This window comes from Dipteris shenzhenensis, chromosome 2, assembly GCF_047967505.1.
Source record: "Dipteris shenzhenensis isolate YYH24624 ecotype China chromosome 2, Dip_SZ_1.0, whole genome shotgun sequence".
Classification (NCBI taxonomy): domain Eukaryota; kingdom Viridiplantae; phylum Streptophyta; class Polypodiopsida; order Gleicheniales; family Dipteridaceae; genus Dipteris; species Dipteris shenzhenensis.
In genome coordinates, this window is record NC_141597.1 from 12,796,094 (window position 1) to 12,817,506 (window position 21,413).

A 21,413-nucleotide genomic window follows, 5' to 3' on the forward strand; every position below is an offset into this window, starting at 1 on the left:
ATTAAGATACATGTCTCATGAATCTTAAAATACGAAGAAAGTTACATGACTTATGAATTTATTGAAAATGTGAATCAAGAATGCTACGAATTTCAATAACTTGTAATGATTAGTGAATGATTATAAAGGCTCATTGCACAACAATAAAAAGTTTAGGGAGCATGATTGTGAGGGCATTGAGAGTGCGTTTTGGGCATGTTTGGATGTTTGTAGATCTATTAACTAGCATTGGGCAAAGCCAGAGAGGAGGGGAAAGTTGTGTTCTTTTGGGGTTTCTTTTTTTCATTTCGCGTTAAGTAGACTCTCACTTGGCTACAATTGTCGTGAATAAAAGTAGTGCAAAAACTCCTAAATTGTCAAAATCTACATAGTGATGAAAGAATGCATAAGTTATATGTTTGTTATATACTTATCAAGCAAGATATATTCTATGCCATGCATACCAAGTTCTTGCATGCCAAATAGGTAGATGTTCCCACATTAGTCATGCATGCCAACCGACTAGCTATTTGTTTCGTCCAATAAGTAGCTGCCTCTGCATTGTGGCAATCTTTGAGTATACAAACTTCACCACACGAGCTATGTGACAATCTTCTCCACACAAGCTATGTTAGAGTAAAATTTATGCACACGAACGATCTGCCCACCAATAACTACATGCAAAATGATCGACACTTGGCATTACCTTTGGCATATGCATGTTGAGCATCATCTTGGAAGCTGTGTGGCAATCTATATCTCTTCTACGATTATATTGTTGGGATAAGTGTCAGTTGACAAATGGAATTTAATAAGATGTACTATAAATAAATAGTACGGATCTACTTAGGTATAGAATCTCAGCATAGTAAAAAGTACGAATTAGATCCCTTGCCTCTCTCTCTCTCTCTCTCTCTCTCTCTCGGAAATCAGTCACCCATGTCCATCCTAATAGATTTCAATCCATGTCCATCCTGGTAGATTTCAATCTTAGTCACCTATGTTGATGCCAAAGACACCCTAGTGCTGAGAGTGTGGTCAAATCAACCACTTATCCAAAGTCCACATTTGATTTGATGTGAAGGCCAAAAACTTCTCTTACCCCACATGCTTGAAAAAATAAAGTGTTTTGAATCCTTCCAAATAGGTTCCCCTGAAAAAGAGGTAGGAGGGGACGGCCTGGGGAGTAATGAGTATGTCCCTCTACTTATGAAAAGAGGGTATAGCCCTTATACTCTAAGTGTTATACAATATCTTCATGTAGCCTTGTGCTAAGACCCTAATGGACCTTTTCACTTCAAGCCCCTCTCTCCTTGAAACTTAGAAGCTATCTCTTTGACCTTAGCCTAATCAGGGTACTCCACCTTTTCACTTAAGAAATCAATTGAATTTCTCAACTGAAAAAATAAAGGCTCCTTAGCTTTAGTTATATGCATGGACTAATTTGTTGATATTAAGAGCCTTTAGATAAAATTTGGCTTGAATGGACAAATTGATTTAGTCTTTGTTTTGGATGTGATGACAAAAATTGAACTAAGGTTGAAAAGTGAGATATATTCATTGAACATGCTCTTTTCCTCCATATGCCGATCATCAGTGTTCCTTATGCAAAAATCTATTTGGATCCACCAACTTTGTCCACTCTCCAGAATTAGTGCTAAGTAGCTCACAGGTGGATGCAGAAGCATCGAAAACCACAATTAAATGTTTTGAGGCTGAAACGAAGTTTCTTCACTATATTTCTCATTCAACAACACTCACAAGTTAACATGAAGGCAATTGAGTGAACTGAAAAAACACTCAAACTCTCTATATTGCTCAAAAACACGTATTCTCTCATTTACAAAACACTATATACTTCACACTCTAGCTCACATTTGGGTACACTATGCCTTCCAAGATTTTGAAGATTCCAGGGGCACACAACTAGGTGTTTGATAAAAGAGAGAGAGAGAGAGAGATGATTGATATGATTGTATTAAAGTCCATGAGAGACCCTTCAAGGTCTATGGGAATGGTGACCACCATTAACTAATACTGTCTTTTACATCTACTTAAAAACTTGCTATGTAGTGTGTGTGTGTGTGAGAGAGAGAGAGAGAGAGGATGTGAGGATGCGTGGAATTCAAAATGAGATATACCGACGATGTATGAAAAATTTGGAAAGTTGTCTTGTCCAAAGAGAAGGAAATGGGGGGTTCAAATTTAGGCAATTGGGCACATGTGGGTCAAAGGGGGGAGGGAGGCCAACACGTAGTGTGTGTGCTGTTTTGTTGTCCTCGCGCACTCCGAGCTGCTTCTTCTTCTTCTTCTTCTTCTTCGTAGTTGTTTCTGCCTATCTATGCTTTCTGGCTGTGGCGGAAACCCTACCTCTCCCTTTCACGGGTCCTCCCCTGTCTCCCTGATTTGACCCCCTCCCTACCTCCCCCTCCCTCCATCATTGCCCCCTTCCCTCGGCCGTTTCCTCCTTGCCGGTACTCCTTCTTCTCACTCCCCAAATTCGTTATGCCCGCATCGTCTACAGCTCGCAGCTTCGAATTCGCTTTTTATGCATTTTGCATCCACTCGCGCCATCTAGCTCAACGCCTCGCCCCCTCCTGCATCTGCAAGCTCAGTCTCTTGCGCAATTGGTGTTGAGAAGAATGTAGTTTTTGAGATTTCGATTGGCTGCTACTCCTTTTCTTATTGTGCATTCTGTACCTGTTGTGCTGAGGCACATTCTGTACCTGTTGTGCTGAGGCACAGGTTTGTTGGAACGTGAAATATCTTATCGATTACATTTAAGTTGGAGCAACGGATTGGCGCCTTTTTTTTTGGCATATTCACGTACAAAGCAACACGTTCTGAAGCTAGATCGAGGACTCCACACAAATGGCTGGGAAGATTTTTGTGAGCGGGAGAAACAAAAGCGATTCCGCCAGTTGAAGGACCTGTCGGCTTAGAATTCATCTAAAATCAGCAAGTTCAACCTTGTTCTTGGACGAGCAGTCTTCTAGACAGAGATGGGACTTTTTTTTGGCCTTTCCGTCGGGTTCTTGCTGGGTGTTGCTCTAGTGGCAGGCCTAAAGTTTATGATGGCAACGAGAAGCAAACAACGGATATTTAAGGTTCCGCATCTTTACTTTTGCTATCTGTATGCGTGTAGTATTGTTTGCGATGCAACGTGCGCTTAACGTCAGTTGTTTGCCTGCGCTCCTATTTGTTTTGGGCAGGCAGCCGGTTTATCACTGTTCGGCCAAATGAATCAAGACGACGTGAAGAGGCTTTGCAACCACAATTATCCGTCGTGGTTATCATTTCCTACATTCGAGCGGGTATGCGATGTTTTTAACTACTACGGACCCGCTTTTTACCCAGGTGGATAGCTGATCAGTAAAGTGGAAGGCTCAGATAGGATATATGTTGTGAGGGGCGTGAAAATGGATAATACCTTGAGAACTTTTTAAAATATTGAGAAACGTTTTAGAAAGTCTCTGGTAACTTGCGTCCCGTGCAATGGACTAGATTGGGTATCTTACTTTTTCTGGCTCCTGCTTTGCATTCACCACATTTTTGAGCGTGTTTTCTGTATAGTATACAATGTCCACACTTGTTATATGCATGGAAATAATGGTCTCTCTGCAATACCTTTGGCTCAAATGGAGAAGGCATTGCAACACGGAGTGGCTGGGTTCCCAGAGTTGCAGGGAGCGTTGCCTGTTGAGCGTTTCGCTTATATTGTTTGCAAGAATTTTGGAGTTTAGCAGATCACCAGGTGTATTCCATTGTGCCCTCTGTCCTATCATGAATTGTTGCAGATCTGTCGCAGCAGTTCAGACTCATCCTCCGTGACTGCCTGCACTACGGCTTCCTGCTACTCCAACTTCTCTTAGCTTACACTGTAAACCAGCACTTCAAGTCTACAGCCTTCCTATGTATACCAGCTCTTCAACTCTACAGCCCTTGCCCCTATTTCATACTCTCTGGAGAAGTACTACTAGTGTGCAAGATAATGACAGCAGGGCAGCCAAGCTGAGTCTCATCTTGGACTATGCAATAAGGAGACAGGAGAAAGATGCAGCCTTCCATAATCATGAAGAAACCTCTAATGTGGGATCAGAAAATGCTTCCTTTTTCCTAACAACCAGGATTGACAAATGCACCCATTTCTCCACATGATGCATGTACCCCATTGGTGAAGATAACCTACACTGTCTTGTGCTTGTGTCTTCTTTGTCATGATGGAAGCATTGATTGTCCTCCTCCCTCCCTGCACATGTCATTTTGCTGCCCACAGTGAAGGAATATCTTGGAGCTATTGCAGGATTTATGCTTCTCACGTTTCACATTTCGTCGTTACAATTTTCTAGTAGGCTTGCTAAGTATGTGTGCCTTTTATTTTTCAAAATTTTTTTGTGACCTCATTTTTCTTCTCTTTCATTTTCTCTTTTATTTCCTTTGTAGAATTTGGGACTTTAGAACATCAAAAATATGAATTTGTACGATTGGATATGGTCTAGTGTTACAAAGGTATCCTGATCTTAAAGTTATACCAACTAATCCTTCTTTCTGCTTCAAACAGTAAATACAAAAAAGACACTAATTAAATGCCTAATGCAGTTCTTTATTCTTATCACAGGTGAAGTGGCTTAATAAGCAGCTGGAGAAAATATGGCCATCTGTTGCCCTGGTAAGCTATGGTGTTTTTCTTTTCCATCTGTGTTGTTATGTTCATTTTTTGCTTGTGAACTCGTGAGAAATTGTTCCAGTTTCCATGTTGGACATTTTCAATGTATTGACATGTCTGTTTTGTATGAGAAATTTTTTTAATGTATTGACATGTCTGTTTTACATGAGAAAATTTTTAATTCGTATTTTGCAGGCAGCATCACAGCAAATTCAAACCATTGTTGAACCTATGTTAGCAACTTACTGCCCACCTGGATTCAAAATGAAGTTTGCCAAACTTTTCCTGGGAAATGTGGCTCCTCAGATTGAAGGTTTACATGACTGCTTCTCTGTTCTCTTTCTGGTGTTTCAGTTCCATCCATGTAGAACCTAAGGCTTTTGATCGTCGTCCATTTTAACACTTTGGAAAAGCATTTTGCTTCAGAGGCTGGAATGTTTCGACATGTGTACCAGTCAAAGCAGAATATTATGTTCAAAGGTGGATTCCATGTTCTTAATTGTATTTCAGGTATCAGAATTCAAACGCTGCAGAAAGGTCAGCTTACAATGGATCTGGATTTCAAATGGGGGGGTGATCCAAGCATCATTCTCTCAGTCCAAACTCCTGTTGGTGCCAAGCTGCCTATTCAGGTAATTATTTCGATGCTTTGATTGAGTTACTGTCTATGTGATAAAAAGAAAAAGCCAAGGCTGAAAGTTTATTGTTTGAATGGGTGAAAATTAGATTGCCATTTTTGGTTGTGGGTTTTGTGTTTCTTTACTTTTCCTTATCAAAATGCAAAATTTGTCCAGATTAGATGTTTCTATTGCAAAAGACTAATATGTTTGACAAAATTGGTAGATGGCTCTCATTTCTCAACAGGTCTATATTGTTTTAGAACACAGCTTTCGACTAGGGCTCTGTGCAATGCTTACCATGTTTCTCAGCTTGTGTATAAGAGCTCATGAACTGCTGCAAGAAGCGAGGTGGGAGGACTATAAGATCAAGGGATACCTCTATCCATGACACTACGACATCCTTGACACTTAGATGCGACATCCTTGCTGATGTTGCTCCCAGATAGAGCAAAATATGTGCTTGCGCTCATCATTGTTGCTATGGTTATTGAGGCTCTTTTTTGGAGTGCTCGGGACCTAGCTGTGTCATCTCCAAGTAGGTTAGAGGCATCTTGTATTGGGTATGCGGAGTAACTGGAATATCTGCTCCAGTTCTGGTAGGATTTTTGGAACGTGGATTCTACGGTGTGCGTTGGGCTGTCTCACTGTTAGAAGATAAGGGTCAATGCCCCACATGTGAGCCCCAAATGAGGAGAGCAAAGTTGTGATGGCCCAACTTTGGCCACTTGGGGTTGTGTAAAGGTTCTAATATTATGATGGTTATCAATTTTCCTAAAAATCCACAATAAAAGATTTAGGTTCACAAATAATGTTGTGTTCCGGCACCAGTTGAGGGACCAAGGTGGGGGCCATGTCCAGAAGGGTTTTGTTATTGCAACACAATCCACTTTTGTGCAAAGCACAAACATGTGGGGACCAAGTCACATGCAGGACATTGAGAGCACCGGTAACAAGATCGAGCTCAACATGGGTGAGCCACGCCCTTTGAGATATAACCAAATTACTTATTGGTTGCAGATTCTGGTGCAATACTGTTTGCCCTATTCCGCTTTTCGCAAATTGAAGAGTGTCAACCTTACCCAAGAAGGGGCCTAGGTAGAGACAATCAAAACAGCGTCTAACCGATCATCTACCCATTGAGGGCCTAGGGGAGAGAGATTAGTTGAGTTATCAGTACAATTAGCAGTTTTTCATCTAGTCTGGAGGGCAGCTTGCTTGCTGCAGCTTGCAGCACCCCTGAAGCACTTTAGTAGCTAGCAGGTCAGAGTAGTCATTCACCATAAGTGCTTCTGTAAACACGAGAGCAGCAGACCATATTGGCAGCCCCTTATTGCAAGCTCAGCCTGTAGGAAACCCTCTCCAGCAGATGCCTGTAGGAAACCCTCTCCAGCAGATTTCTCATCCTCCAGCCTAAAATACCTGGAATTGCACATGACGTACAGGCTGTTGGTTTAACAGAGGGTCGTTGCAGACTCAGGACCACCAGATTGCTGCAGATTCGAAAGTTTGTTGCTGTCTGTCTTAGTGCAGGGTTCGTTAGAGAATGAAAAAGGCAGGGAATGAAGTTGATGGTGACCTTTGGAGCAGCTGAAGGGTGTATGAGAAGACGAAGAGGATGCACGAATTGGTGACTGTTTTTAGGGAGATAGCTGATGCAGGCTGAACTGAGCAATGGGGCAGATTGGGCCTCGCATCGACTGGATGAACAGAGGTGAAGCAGGGACCGAAAACAGCTGGTGGGTGGCTGATTGTGGGGGCCTATTTTTCCATGGAATCAGCAGCGTTGGAAGGGTTGTTCTTCAGGTGGGGTCACACTGGAGGAGATGGAAGTAGTTGGCATGATTGTGAGGCCTAGGGGGGGAGAGAGCAGGTGGGGACTTGCAGTCAGGAGCAGGCAACTTCAGTGTGAGATTTTCTTGAGGAAATGAGGCGAAGAAGAGGGGGTTCTTTTATAGGAGAGGAGGGCAGGTGAGGTGGAGGTAGGGCTCCAAGCACTTGCTGGTGAATGTAGGAATTTGTTTTAGGGTCTCCCCAAGCCCTTGTGGGACTCTGTTTTAGTTCTCCCCAAGCCCTTGTGGGAAATTGAATTAGGGTATAGCTGGGGGATCGATACAACAGTCATCCGAGATCGGTAGGGTGCTGATTTTTGTAGTAGCTGACTTTAACCGTATGCTCATGGGGTGCTAGCTAGGTCCTCTACGTGTGGCGCTGTAGGAGATCCTGTCTAGTTTCTAGTTCACCTCATGATAGGTGAGCGGGATGGATATTTTTACGGTTCCTTCAATGCTTCATAGGCATTTGGGCCCTCAATCTTTGATTTAAAAAAAAAAGTATTTTGAAATTGTGCCTTCCAATGCTCCTTTGGAATAAAATGTTCGCCTACTTAAGCCCTTCGACATGGTACCTCAACTTCAGAAAGCCTTCCTTACTAAAATAGCAATTGAGAAAACTTAAAGTGGGCACAAGCCCGGTTGTGTCAGTTCACATTGTCTGGTGATGTGAGGGGGTTAGAGAGGCCACTAGGAAATTCTGTGGGGTAGTGCGCGAAAGTTTTCATTTCTCCATGTCTTCCATGCAACAATGTGTTGGACACCTTCTAGCGTAAGTTGTCATCAAATAGGAGCTAGAAGATGAGGGGCATTTCCTACACCTACAGGCAGGAGCAAATTTTGTGCTATTACTAGTGTTATCCTAGTAATGTACATTTGGCGCTGAGAGCAAGGCACTCAAGGACAGTAGAAAGAAGACTATATGATATGATATAGAGAGTGGAGCCATGAAAATGTGCGCGCTCCAAAGGGGATGTAACAGAGTAGGGGTGTGCCCTAGGTGAAGGTTGTGACCCTTAATGAGAGGGTACATTACAATGTTACAAATAGAAGTGTCCTCTTCATAATTGTATGCCTCTTGTGAAGGGTTGTGCCTCATGGGAATTGTCCTCTCGAAAGGGCATCCCTTCCACAAGTTTCCATTCATCCAACCAACCATAATTCTAAGGTGTTAGGAAAGGAATACATCACATATCATGACATCCCCTCCCACTCAAAAGCCCTCAGCCTCACCGGTAGCTGACTCAGATGCATAGAAATCTGTAACAAGTGGTTGTGCTCTGTTGATCTCGGTGACCTGTGGCATCAATCCTTGCTGCTCGCTGGTCTGTCGCATCAGTATACCTCTCTGTCGTCGCATCTCATTCAGATATCCCAACACAAACTTGATCATGAAAATGGATCAGCTGTGTAAGTGGACCAAAGCCATGCTCCTCCTGGAAGAGGCAGTGATATCGCCCTCAGATCTCATAGTAGATTGGGGGGAAGAGAGAGAGAGAGAGAGAGAGAGAGAGAGAGAGAGAGAGAGAGAAGAAGAAGAAAAAGAATATATTATCGTCCTCTGAAGACCAAAACCGGCCTATGGGACCTGAGCAATACAATATCACAAGTACATGAAAGCTCCTCCCGAAGATGGGAGGGTGGAAAGAGAAACCACCTTCTAGGATTCAGGTGGATTCCTATGCTTGAAGAGCTTATACACAAATGTTCCTAAAGCTGAAGGTGACCCTTTATGCAGCAAATCAGCCAGTTTGTTATGTCCCTCAAGGAGAGAGAGAGAGAGAGAGAGAGAGAGAGAGACAGAGAGTTAGTTCAGCTGGAAGCTTGCTGCTCTGAGCTGTGTTTCCCACGGTTGTGGACCCATACTCATCTGCATCCTTCTCGTATATTTTCTCTATTCTCGGAGTAGTGTGATCAGTGTGTATGTGCATTTGGTTTAGGAGTGACAAGGGAGTTTCTAAACTTGTGCACTATTTGGCGGAGGTTGAGCGATAAGTACCTTCGTTTGTTAACAAGCTTTGGCATCACATGGTGCGGAGCCTCACACATTTGAGGAGGCAGCTGGGCATGCATTGATGGCAGTCATGGACTCAGAAATTGATTTCCTTCAGAGGAATCAGACTGGGGGACCTTTTTGCACGTCATCGATGAGGATCTATACGGTGAAATATAGGTTAATGGCACTTTGGACAAATATTGTATGTGGCCAGAACAGTATGTTATAGACAATTATTGTATGTGGTCGGCCAGAATAGTCTGCTGTGGACTCTGGGTTTGGCCAGATTTGTTGGCCCACAGACTTGGATGATTCACCCCTATATAAGCAGGCCTTTGTGGCCTGCTGCACTATCCACTGAAGCCCTTAGCATAAAACAATGCAGGAGTGCAGTACAGCCCTTTGGGGCCTGCTGCACTATCCACTGAAGCCCTTAGCATAAGGCATTGGAGGAGTGTAGTACATGCTGAATTCTTCTCAGTTTGAGCTAGCTATTCATAGCTCTACATTGCCCAGCACCTGTTGGATGTTTGCAGCCCTCTCTTCGGCAGGTTTGCCCACATCTTGTGGAAGATATATGTGAGTACTTTTGCTCATTCTCTGCTGTACTTTCCAGTTTACGGTGGGCTCAATCTTCAGTTTTCCTTTGCACCATCTGAGGTAGGATTGGAGAGAGTCGAGAGATCCTTCTGCTGTGCGAGTTTGCTAGAACAGGCTTTCTCTATTCTAACACTAGAGAGAGAATAGATAGAAAGAACCATTGATGTAGCATGGGGCGTGTAAACGTGTCACCAGCCTTCGGGTTCTCTAAAGGGTGGTAAATCCGAAATCACTCAATTACAGCTACTTGAAAATTCAAGACCGCAAACAAATAAACTTCCAACGCACAATCCAAGAGCTAGAATGCCCCTGGTCTGCACCAGACACCAGATTGGCCCCAAGATTGTTGGCGCCCCTTGCGGTATTTTTAATTATATTCAGTGAGATCAAAATACAGCAAAGCCTTGTCTTTGCACAACACTCGAGAGATCAATCAACTGAATACTCAAGCTGCCAAAGGCATCAAAACCCAATGCAAACTTCAGGGCCATCTTGGCAAAAACCTGTGGGCAATCTCAGGCAAGAGTAGGGCATCCCACCAAAATACCTAGTATCCGGCAACCTCTGGCTCAACCAAACCCTATTGAACCAGACCAGCTAGGCAGAAACCAGCAAGAACACAAGCCTGGCAGGTGAAATCATCAGCAACAGCCCTGGAGAGGTGGAAAGCAGCAAATCGACTTCCTTCTGGCACCCCCCTGTCCCCTGGCAGCCCAATCCTAGAAGGTGAGGTGAATCTGGTAGCAATCTGGCACCCTAGAAAGCTGCAACAGGATTTCGACCTGCTTTGGTGGCCCTGGACAGCTCCGAACAGGTGCGAATTCTGTAAAACTCTGTGCGCTGACCCTAGGAAGGATCTGGAAGACCCTAGGAAGGATCTGGAAGCAGCAAAACTGTTAAACAGCAAGTTTGGCAGTCCCGAAAGGCCCTTGCCCAGTTTGGAAGCAAATCGGCCTGCTTGGGAGCTCAAAACAGCCGTTAGAAGTTGCGAAACTGATCGTGTCTGGCTTGGAAGGCTCCTGGAAGAAGTGTGAATCAATCCCGGGGCTCTAGAAGGCGCGGACAGCAGGTATGGAGCAAAAAAACGAACTGATCTGGAGGGTCTTGGCACATAAACGAAATTCGTTTTTGAGCTTTTGGCAGCCCTGGCGGCCCACCAACAGCCCACACACTGCCCTGGTAGTCGAAAATCAGCAAGGTGATGTGATAGAATACCCCTGGAGCTCTCTCCCAGCCTGTGACTTGCCTCTCCCTGTTCTTCTGTGGTCCAGTTGCTTTTCGGATCTATTTTTAGCGAAATGGGTTTTTACCCCCCTCTAACCCGCTTGCCCCTTGCCCTTGGCCCTAGGAATTAATGCACTAGGTTGTTCTTTGATACTTCCATTGTCTTGACTCTTATCTTGTTAATATGATGCTTGACTTGTAGATGAATCTCAAGAAAATGGATTTATTAAATGGTTGCAATGGTTTTGAAACTTTTCTGTAAGTTATGTTGCTAGAAATGGAAGGCTACATAATTCTGATGGAAGTTTTTCGGGTTGTTTGTAGCTTAAAAACTTCAAATTTTTTGCCACAGTTCGGGTTATATTCAAGCTTGCTGAGGATATACCATGCATTTCAGGTGTAGTCGTGGCACTGTTGGCTCAGGTAACTTTTTTAAACTTTCAAGGTTTTCAGCATGATCACTTTTTGTGGCCTGTGGTCTGTAAACTTTTGATGTGTTTTCACAATCATGTTAGTTTGTTGGCGATCACAAATGAAATTCCAATAAGCTTCTTCTCCAATTCATTGTTTGGATCCTAATGTTTTGCCAAAGAAGTTCTACTAATGCAAGTGTACGTCTTTTAATTTCAGCCTAAACCAGAGATAAGATATACATTGAAACTTATTGGTGGAAGCCTCTCTGGTGTTCCTGGTATTGCAGATGTAATCAAGGTGAGTAAGGATATACACCTTTGGCTGAAATGTGTACTGATACTTTTCTCGGGCCTGGTGAAGCCTTATTCTTGTGAGAAGGGTACAAGGTTCCGTGCTTTTTGTGTTCATTCTGTTCTGGGTTCTTAAAACTTCCTCAGAAACAGTTTAAGCTTTCTTATGTTTTTTCGTGATCTTGTGTTGGTGGTGTAATGATTTAAGTTGCATGTTGACTTGTTTTCATATAACTTCCCGTTCCCTAACAGAGTGGCCAGATGCAAGGATAAAGATTTCTGGCTTTTTTCCTTATTAATGATTTGTTATTGTATTACTGTATTCTGCAGGACCTGGTAGAAACTGCAGTGACAGACACTTTGCAATGGCCACATAGAATAGTGGTTCCAATCGCCCAACCACCTGTAGATTTAAGGTATTGATTGTTTTTTATATTGGATTACGAAGGTTACTGAAGTTGTGATCTTGGCCTACATAGATGTCTAGCCGTCTTTTGTGGAATAAAAGCACACTTGGTTAAGCTTTTCTGGGCTGTACTTAAATTTTTGGGTGCTACTCAAGAGAGCTTGAAGTCTTTCGAAATCCAAACGGCAGCACTGATTAGAATATAAGTGTTGCTTTTGGTCACAAAGTTTACCCCTACTCCGGGCCCCCCCGCCCTTCCCCCCCCCCCCCCCCCCCTCTCTCTCTCTCTCTCTCTCTCTCTCTCTCTCTCTCTCTCTCTCTCGCTCTCTCTTCCCCCTTTCATGTAATCTTGATTTTGTTAATTGTCTCGTACAAGCTTCCTTCTTCCCTTTCCTCATTTTCTCTCCTTGTTGTTTGTAAGATTGGATACATACATAAATTCACACGCCTGCACACACACACGCACGCACGCACGCGTGCGCGCACGGAGGCACACAGGCAGGCAGGTAGGCACGCACACATGCAATACATATGTATACCAATATAAATATAAATACACACACACACACACACACGCACGTACGCACACACAGAAAGAAAGAAAGATATATTAACGTCCTCGGGATGCCTCGTGGGCCTATGGGACTAAGTACACCAAGCGAAAAAAGCTCATACAAGCCTTGAAGGGTTGAGCAAAGGTGCGCTAGGGCCCTTGCTGAGTACTATGATAAGCTAAAACTATGGAGCTCAAGAGCTCAAACAAAACTCAAAACTCAAATACACATTGAGAGCTGAGGCTCCGAAACCGAACCCCAGCACCATGGTGGCTCTCCGGTGAGCTGCAAGGATATCCAAGATCTGCGTCTGTTGAGTTGTCTTGCATTGTAGCGAAGGGCGGATCCGGTGGGCTATGTCAAGAGTGACACCTCGCCTCTAGCGGTCCCTTTTGAGGAGGGCTGAGATAGGTCGGACCTCGATCGTATGTGCTTTGGTCTCTCTCCGTGTTGAGTGTGGTCGTTGTGAGAGCGTTGAGTCGCCTCTCTCTACTGATCCATGCTGCCCTCATATCAGCTAGCTCCTCCTCCTCTACCCCATTGTGTCTTGGAGCTGACTCAAGTGCATAGTAATCTGTGACAAGTCTCTGTGCTCGGTCTGCCTTGGTGGCTTGTGGTGTGGTTGCCTCTTGTTGCTCTCTGATCTGTCGCTATATCATCTCTCTGTCTCGTCGCATCTCAAGCATATAGAGCCCAATGCAGATGAAGTGGATCATACGTGAAAGCGGACCAAAGCTGGGCAGATGCATAGAAAATGCTCCTCTGTCTCGACCTCGTGTAGCGTGCATAATCTGCAAATCCGTTGCTCTTGCAGCCCTCCCTGTCTCAATCCTCAGCTGATGGGGTGAGACCCACATCTGTCCAATGGCAATCCTAAAAGCATGTGGAGACTCCTCTGTCCTTGAGGTACTGGGGTCTGATGACAAGTCCATCCTTCGATACTCTCAAGTGGTCGTGATAGAACTTGATCTAGGTGGGGAACTCTTGGGTCCCCCTCCCCCTTCTTGAGTTCGAGATGCATAGAGCTAGAGGAGGTCTAACCATAGGATACGCTTAATCTCATCACGTGGGATTGACTCCGGCAGTGCATCCATGCTGTACTGAAAGGTGGGAAGACGGTTCATCTAAATACTGTGACTTGAAAAACCATGTGGATATGCGTGCATACCATACCGTATCAACCCCGCTCTGTACTAGTTGTCTAGATGACTCTAGTGCCAGTCTTGGTAGTCTCCAATGGGATATGGCCCAAGCTCTGTGGTGGAATGTCATTGTTTGAAAAATGGCTTCAACCTAGAGAGGTGTCGTGGTGAAGTCTGCCTGGACTATCCGATGAGGGACTAAGGGCTTACTACGATCATCCTAGATCCCATAGTCACTTGTAGCCGTTCAAATCTCCTCCACTCTGTAGGGTCTGCGGATGTCTCTGCAACCCTTTGCTGTGAGGATGGTATCAGGACTATGTCATTTGCATATAATAGTATTTGTGTAATCAGATTAGCCAATAGTGATCCCTCGCCTCCTAGGCGGTTGATGAAGGATGTGATTTCATCAATGTAGAGCCCGAAGAGCGTTGGTGAAAGGGGCATCCTTGCTTCACTCCGATCGTGCTCTCAACCCAATCCGATAGGCCTCCCGAGGCTCGAACTCTCCCTCTGATGGACTAATTGGGACAGATTTGGAGAGAGGGGATAGAGGAGCAGAAGAAAGAGAGAGAGAGAGAAAGAAAGAAAGAAAGAAATTTTATTAAAGGTCCACGGAAGGCCATACATGGCCTATGGGACACAAAATCATCCGAAAGGAAAATACATCATCAACGATGCGCCAACTAGGTGGCCTCATCGTAATACCGCTAAGATGCCAAAAATGGCTACAAAAATCCTAGATACAAAATGAAATGAAATAGAGTACCAAAAATGCCTAGATACAAAATGTAAAATATGAAATATGAGGAACATCGTCTTCCCTAAGGGGTCTGTGATCCAAAGAAATGATGGAAGTCATGGCCATCGACCATGCCTCCTGCCATGAGTGTGAAGAGTCAAATGGGCTGCTGGCGGTGCCAAGTCTCCATGGAGCAATCTCCTCCGAAAATCTGCCATCATCCTCCGTCGTCTAGAAATAAAGCGACGGGTACGGCCTCTGTGTAAGATCATCCTGCGGTGCTGCCGGATCATGTCATATGTACATCCTTGGGGTGGAACCATCGGTGCTCTCTGGCAAGATGGGCTATCTCTGTGCTCATGGTCCTGCGCCTCGTCCTGCTCCTCATGAATAACCAGGTCTCTGGCAGGGATGCGACGGTGCTCTCTGAGGAATCTCTCTCTGTATCTGGTGATCTCCCTGATGAACAACGCTAAGCAATACTGATCCTCATACTCCATAATCCGAGAGAGAGGTCCAAATCCGTGCCCAAATAAACAGTGAAATCTGCCACGGATCTCATAATATAAAGGGCATCTGCAAACAAAGTGCTCCTCAGTCTCCACCTCCCCCATAGTGCAACAAGGGCATATCCTAGTCTCTCGCCTGGGTCTATGTCCGGTAGCTGTACGACGCATCCTGCCGGCCTCAACGTCTAATCTGTGGGAAGATACCCTGAGCTGGCCCAAGGCAATCCTGAGTGAGTGCGACATATGAACGCCGATATATCTTGGGGATATGATGAAGCCATCCTCTGAAATCCTGAGAAAATGGTCACGATATGTGGCCATCTTCGTAGGAAGCTCCGTAGGATGAACCCAAGTGCGAAACGTGTGTAGCTGCAACAAATCTGCCCTGATAACCTGGCTGAGCTCATGTCGAGTGAGAGGGAGGCGAGGGGCATCTATGCTGTATCGAAATGGTGGCAGCCTATCCATATCCAAGCCCAGCGAGGTGAGCCATGTGGAGAGTGTGTGGTACCAACAAAAAGTATGACCTCTCTCTGCTAACATCTGCGAGGATGTCAGTGCTAGCCACGGTAATCGTGCTCTGCCTGCTGCTGAGTCTCCGAGTGCCCTGATCCTATGCAAGTATGTAACTGACTGAAATGCTGCATCTAGCGCTAGGGGTGTAGCTCCGAACTCTGCGAACATAATCTAATGCGGTACCGTGGGCTTCGCTCTGATCAATCTGGAGAACATGATGATCTGTAACATGATGAGAGAGAGAGAGAGAGAGAGAGAGAGAGAGAGAGAGGGGGGGGGGGGAAAGGAGGGGCAGGAGAGAGAGAGAGAGAGAGAGAGAGAGAGAGAGAGAGAGAGAGAGAGAGAAGGGGGGGGGGGGGAGGAGGGGCAGGAGTGAGAGAGAGAGAGAGTAGGGAGCAGGTAGCAGGAAGGAGGTCGAAGTTTAGATAGGATTAGATGTCATATCAAAAGTACATAGTAGGGGGTGGATGGGGACTTATATAGTCCCTCCACATTTTCCACCTAAAGGGGCTCTAACTTGGCCCTTTTTCCCCTTCATTACAAGCTACATACATACATATGTGTTTGTGTGTGTGCATCATAGTTAGGGGCAATAAAAAGGTAAAATGGGGAAATGAAAATGGAACAGAAACGTCTAGGGGGCTGAAAGAGAGGACTGAAGGAGTGGAGGCTGAAGTTTTGAAGGAGGGCTGGAGGAGAGATTCAAGGAGTGGAGGCTAAAGGAGGCTGTAGGAGTGGATGGGCTGAAGGAGGGCTGTAGAACTGGAAGGAGGCTGAAGGAGTGCAAGGATTGGAGGTTGAAGGAGTGGACGAAGTGCAAGGAGGGCCAACGTCCTCCAAGAGCTGAAATTGGCGAAACAAATGAGGCGGTGGCAAATCGTGATGTGAAGAAATAGGGCCAGTGTGAAACGGCTTGTTTCAGGAGGGATGAAATGTTTCATGCCACCTTCTGAAACATTTCAGTGCCGTTCCTGAAGGGGGAAACGTTTCTGGACAGAAACAGCATTTTTGTACAGAAACATGTTTGCTGAAACATTTTGGAGCAAAATAGCCCTTGAAATGCGTTTCAGCATAACTATGGCTTGCTTGCTTGCGTGCATGTATGTCTCTCTCTCTCTCTCTCTCTCTCTCATATAAATAAATAAATAAATAAATAAATGCATGCATGCATGTATGTATGTATAAATATAAATATATATGAACACCTCTAGTCTTGCCTTATATCTTTACTTGTGCTTCCGTTGGATCCTTTTTTAGATTTGGGTCTAGCGGGCATCACTAAATTTAAAAATTGTGCCTAAATTTAGTAAAAAGGTTTTTGATTGCCTTGACAATGTGAGCATTAATGGAAAATGTCAAAATTTAGTAGGTTTTCCAAATTTGAAAAGCAACTTTGGAAACTTTTTTCTTTAGCTTTGTTCGATTTAAATAGTCTCTTGACTAGAGTTTTTCATGTAATTTCTAGACACCATTAGGAGTGCTTGTAGGCAGGTGGCATTACCACAATGTAGTTGCATTCATGTTTGTCTGACAATTTTTGATCCTTGCGTCTTGTAAGCAAGCTAGGTAGCCATTTACCTTAAAAGGATACAAATCATTTGCTTTTTGGTGGGAGGATTGGATGATGGATTTGCACATGATCTCACTCTAAAGTGGAAGCTCTATGCATTTGTTTTGTTTCATAAAGAAAGGTTTTAGTCAAGATATAATCCTATTTCCTTCTCATAGACTTTATAGTGGAAGCTCCATGCATTTGTTTTGTGTCATAAAGAAAGTTTTTAGTCAAGATATAATCCTGTTTCCTTCTCACAGACTTTATTTTCAAATTGACTATAGTGATAAGGATTAGCACATGAGTGATGTCATGATGCAAGAAAGGGGAATGTCTAAGGTGGTTGCTTGTTTCAAAATCCCTTCCTTCATGTTTTTGATAGATGCCTATGGTACATGCACTCCCTTCTCCCACTAGCCCCCTCCCTCGACCCCCCTCCCCCCACCTACCCAGAAAAAAAAGTGATTTCGAATACTTCTCATGTTTTCAACCACAACCCTCCCCCTTTTTGCTTTTTAATTGTTTAGTTTCTTACCTTTATTTTTCAAAATTTCTTTATGTTTGAAGTTAAAGTTGGTCAGTATAATTTTGATGTTCCTTCTCTCTTAGTAATGAACTAGGTTCTAAATTTAACTTTCTATGTGTTTGTTGCTTGTGAATAGCGATCTGGAGCTAAAGCTTCATGGAAGGTTGAATGTAACAGTTGTTAAGGCTAGATCATTGAAGAATATGGAGAGGATTGGCAAGTCAGATCCATATGTCATTGCATATGTTCGTGTTCTTTTCAAGTCTAAGACCAAAACAATCGACAACAACTTGAATCCAGATTGGAATGAGACATTTGAGTTTGACGTGGAAGATCAAGAAACCCAATCACTTGTCTTGATGGTTGTTCTCTTCTTTCTTTCTTTCTTTCTTTCTCTCCCTCTCTCTTTGCACACACGCACGCACGCGAGCGTCCACACACATGCACACATGCAACATTTGTGTTTTCTCTCTCTGTTAAACTCATAGAACTTGAAAGTATTTAAATAAGTAATAGTTCTTGTTCTTATCTTTTGTGTGTTTTGATCTGTTTTTTCGTCATTTGATTGTATAGTCATAAATGCTAAAGTTTTATATGGTTTTTCCTAGTTTAGACAATTTGGTCATGTTTGAAATGAACGACTCTATGGGTGCCACAATCCCCTTCGTAAAATTCTTGTATGCTTTGGATCAGCCAATGGGACATGAAAGGTTGATTTGGTACAAGTTATTTTGAGAAAAGGAAATTGATTTTGGCTTTTGCAACTAACATCCATGTGAGCAGATCACGGTTAGAATGCACTTGGTATTTGTCATCTTGATGGAAGGTTGTACTGGGTGTTATAGGAACCTTTAAACTCAAGCTCTCTTCTAACAAATGCCTAATGGGTGTTTGTCCTTTAGGGGAAGGGCTATAGAAATCCAAGTATGTCAAGAAAAGTAGAAGCACTAGAGTGAGTTTATCTATCTATCTATCTATATCTGTATATGCATATGTCATGTACGAGGGGAATCAGCACTAGAGTGAATCAGCACAATGGGATATGAAAGGTCGATTTGGTTTGAGAGAAGAAAATTGATTTTGGCTTTTGCAACTAAGATCCATGTTATCCTTCAAAAGAGGCGGGATTGTAATTTGAATACAGAAGCACTCTTCATTTTTTCTGGCAGGCTGAAATGAATGTGTGCATATTTCTTCCATTTGATGCATGAAAGTCTCTCTTTTCAGTTCAGTTTTATTCCTAACTGAGTAGACTTCATATGGGCTGTTTCATGGGGGGTTTTTGAGGGTCTGTATTGGTTTCTCTACATTTCTGAGCTTCTCCCTTTCCTTTTTCTTTCTTTGCCCTGTCTACTCATTCCTCGTCAATGTCATCTACTATATCTTCTCTTTCCGGTGCATTCTTAATTATATACACGAGCACTTTCCTTGATTGCCTTACAAAGGAGGTTCAATAACTTTAATGTTAACACTTAGTTCTTGAAATTCCTGTTTCATATCAGATAATCTCTTGGATAGAAGATATTTCCTTAGCTTAATTCTAGTTATGAATTTTCCACAATTGTATATGAGATCTTTTGCAATTTGAGTTACTTATTGGGTGCCCTTCCTATGGAGATCACAGACCCGTTGATGTACTACAACTTTGGCTGCTTCTTTCTTGCTCTGCTGAAGTTTTAAGTCTTCCTAAGTCATGTCTACTGTCGTGCAAGATTAGGTCTTGTATTTGCTCTTTCAGTTTTGGGCCTGACTCACCCATGTTGAGTCTTTCCTAGCCATTGTATATACCCAACCTCTCTTTTGGGATTGGAATAATGAAATAGGCCAACAGTGTCGGGCAATACCCACCGTAGAACCCCTTCAAGTGCATTTCTTTTTTGCTTGTAAGTCAAGTTTGTTATATCTTGTGGTGATGTCTAATCTTAAGAGAAAATGGAAATCGCACGTATCCAATGAATAAAGCAATTTGGGCTCAACACAGAGCTTTTACTTGCTTTATTGTTTGGCAAGCTGCGGTTATTGTCACTCCTTTGGATGGCACGTTCTCCACATTACAATAACAAAACTTATGTAAGGAGAGATCCTGTCTTCCGTGCATGATAGTTAAATCCTGCATAAGTTTGTTATATCTTGTGGTGATGTCTAATCTTAAGAGAAAATGGAATAATCGCACGTATCCAATGAATAAAGCAATTTGGGCTCAACACAGAGCTTTTACTTGCTTTATTGTTTGGCAAGCTGCGGTTATTGTCACTCCTTTGGATGGCACGTTCTCCACATTACAATAACAAAACTTATGTAAGGAGAGTTCCTCTCTTCCGTGCATGATAGTTAAATCCTGCATATGTTACCAGTATTTCTTTTGATGCTTTAGATATATAACCAATCAGCCTTACCCTGCTTCTCCTGTGGTCCTTTGAAGTGTGATCTCATCCACTCGTTATTTGAAACTGTAAGATGGCATGGTCACCCACCTGTAGACTTTTGAACAGTACTGTATCAACGAAGTAGGTATTTTTCATCTCTGTGCAATAGAAAGTGTAACCTATAATGGGCTTGCTTGGAATTGGTGCATCAGGTAATGGATGAGGATGTTGGAACAGACAAGCTGCTTGGGCTTGCATTGTATCCCCTGGCAAAGCTAAAATGTGAGGAGACGTCTGAGCTCACACTTAATCTTGTACCAGCTCTGGACATGAGCAATGTGAAGGACAAGAAGGATCGTGGCTCAATAACTATTGTGGTGAGTTTCGAAGTGTTCCAATTCCGTAGTTTCTGGCACGTTGGCTTTACTTTCTAACAAGGCATGATGCAACATTTCAAAGCCTTGCATGACTCTCTCTCTCTCTCTCTCTCTCTCTCTCTCTCTTTCTCTCTTCCCGACTTTGTTTCTCTCCCTTAAGTAAATAGAGTAAAGCAGCTCTCCCTTTGCAAAGTAGGTTTGGTGATCATTTCTATTCTGTTTGTTTTCACTTGTATCATATATTTCTCTAGAGAGTTTACTCAAATACGAAGGGTTCCCTTTATTTTTATGGTGATTATCTTTATGAGAGCACGTTTCCATCTGCAGGTCAGTTACCATGTGTTTACAGAGGAGGAGCAAGTTGCTGCCATGGAGGCAGAGAGGACTTATTTGGAAGCCAAGAAGAAAGCTGCAGAAGCAGGTATCATTGGTGGAGCTATGGATGCCATTGGAGGAGCAATGGGGGGAGCAGGCAAGCTAGTAGTTGGTGGGGTTGGTATGGTTGGCAGTGGAGTTGGCATGGTTGGGACTGGCATTGGGAAAGCTGGGAAGTTTGTAACTAAAGGTATGTCTGGTTCTTTTGCATCAAAAAAGACGAGAAGCCCCGCCCATGAGAATGGAGTTCCAGGCACACCCAAGTAAAACCCTATCTATATCTTTAACGGAAGCGATATATTATTCTTTTCCCTTCCGAAGGGATAGTTGAGGTATGTTTCTGTGAATATTCACTTCTTTGGGTATTGAATTCTCAGCTGCAGTTGTATCTTTTAGACTAATCACTTTTAAATGGAAGTAACATGGAGGTTCTGTGTCACTGCTTCTTGGACTATGTAAAATTGAGCTGTGATAGCCTCCTAACTCTGTAACTACGGAGCTTGTCCTGAGAAAAGGACACCACTTTCCTGTAATATGTTTTGTGCAGGTAGCATGTGTAGATTTGACATGCTTCAATCTTCAGTGACTTTGATTGGCCTATATTGTGAATTTACTCCAGTATTTATTTCCATCACAAATAAAGAGGGAGTTCGCTGTTCTTCTCATTTTAGTGAAATGGATACGATCCTGCATTTGCAATGGTTGTGATAGACTTTCTAGGAGTGCCTTT

General features: G+C 43.4%; 1 protein-coding gene across 1 annotated transcript; it reads left to right on the plus strand.

The window, feature by feature from the left end:
- The first annotated feature begins 2,232 nt into the window (after positions 1-2,232).
- Positions 2,233-21,265, plus strand: NTMC2T4 (Calcium-dependent lipid-binding (CaLB domain) family protein). The gene is made up of 12 exons (XM_087386054.1): positions 2,233-2,453; positions 2,725-3,086; positions 3,192-3,293; positions 4,598-4,648; positions 4,841-4,958; positions 5,156-5,277; positions 11,239-11,337; positions 11,545-11,625; positions 11,949-12,034; positions 17,702-17,927; positions 20,144-20,308; positions 20,636-21,265. The coding sequence occupies exons 2-12, from the start codon at positions 2,982-2,984 to the stop codon at positions 20,948-20,950; spliced, it is 1,470 nt and encodes a 489-aa protein (XP_087242180.1). The 5' UTR covers positions 2,233-2,453; positions 2,725-2,981; the 3' UTR covers positions 20,951-21,265.
- The last annotated feature ends 148 nt before the right edge of the window (positions 21,266-21,413 follow it).

Coding starts and splice junctions, on each gene's coding strand:
- NTMC2T4 (XM_087386054.1), top strand. CDS start 2,982: ATGGGACTTTTTTTTGGCCTTTCCGTCGGGTTCTTGCTGGGTGTTGCT. Junction 4,959..5,155: donor TGTGGCTCCTCAGATTGAAG/GTTTACATGACT, acceptor ATTGTATTTCAG/GTATCAGAATTCAAACGCTG. Junction 11,338..11,544: donor TCGTGGCACTGTTGGCTCAG/GTAACTTTTTTA, acceptor TTTTAATTTCAG/CCTAAACCAGAGATAAGATA.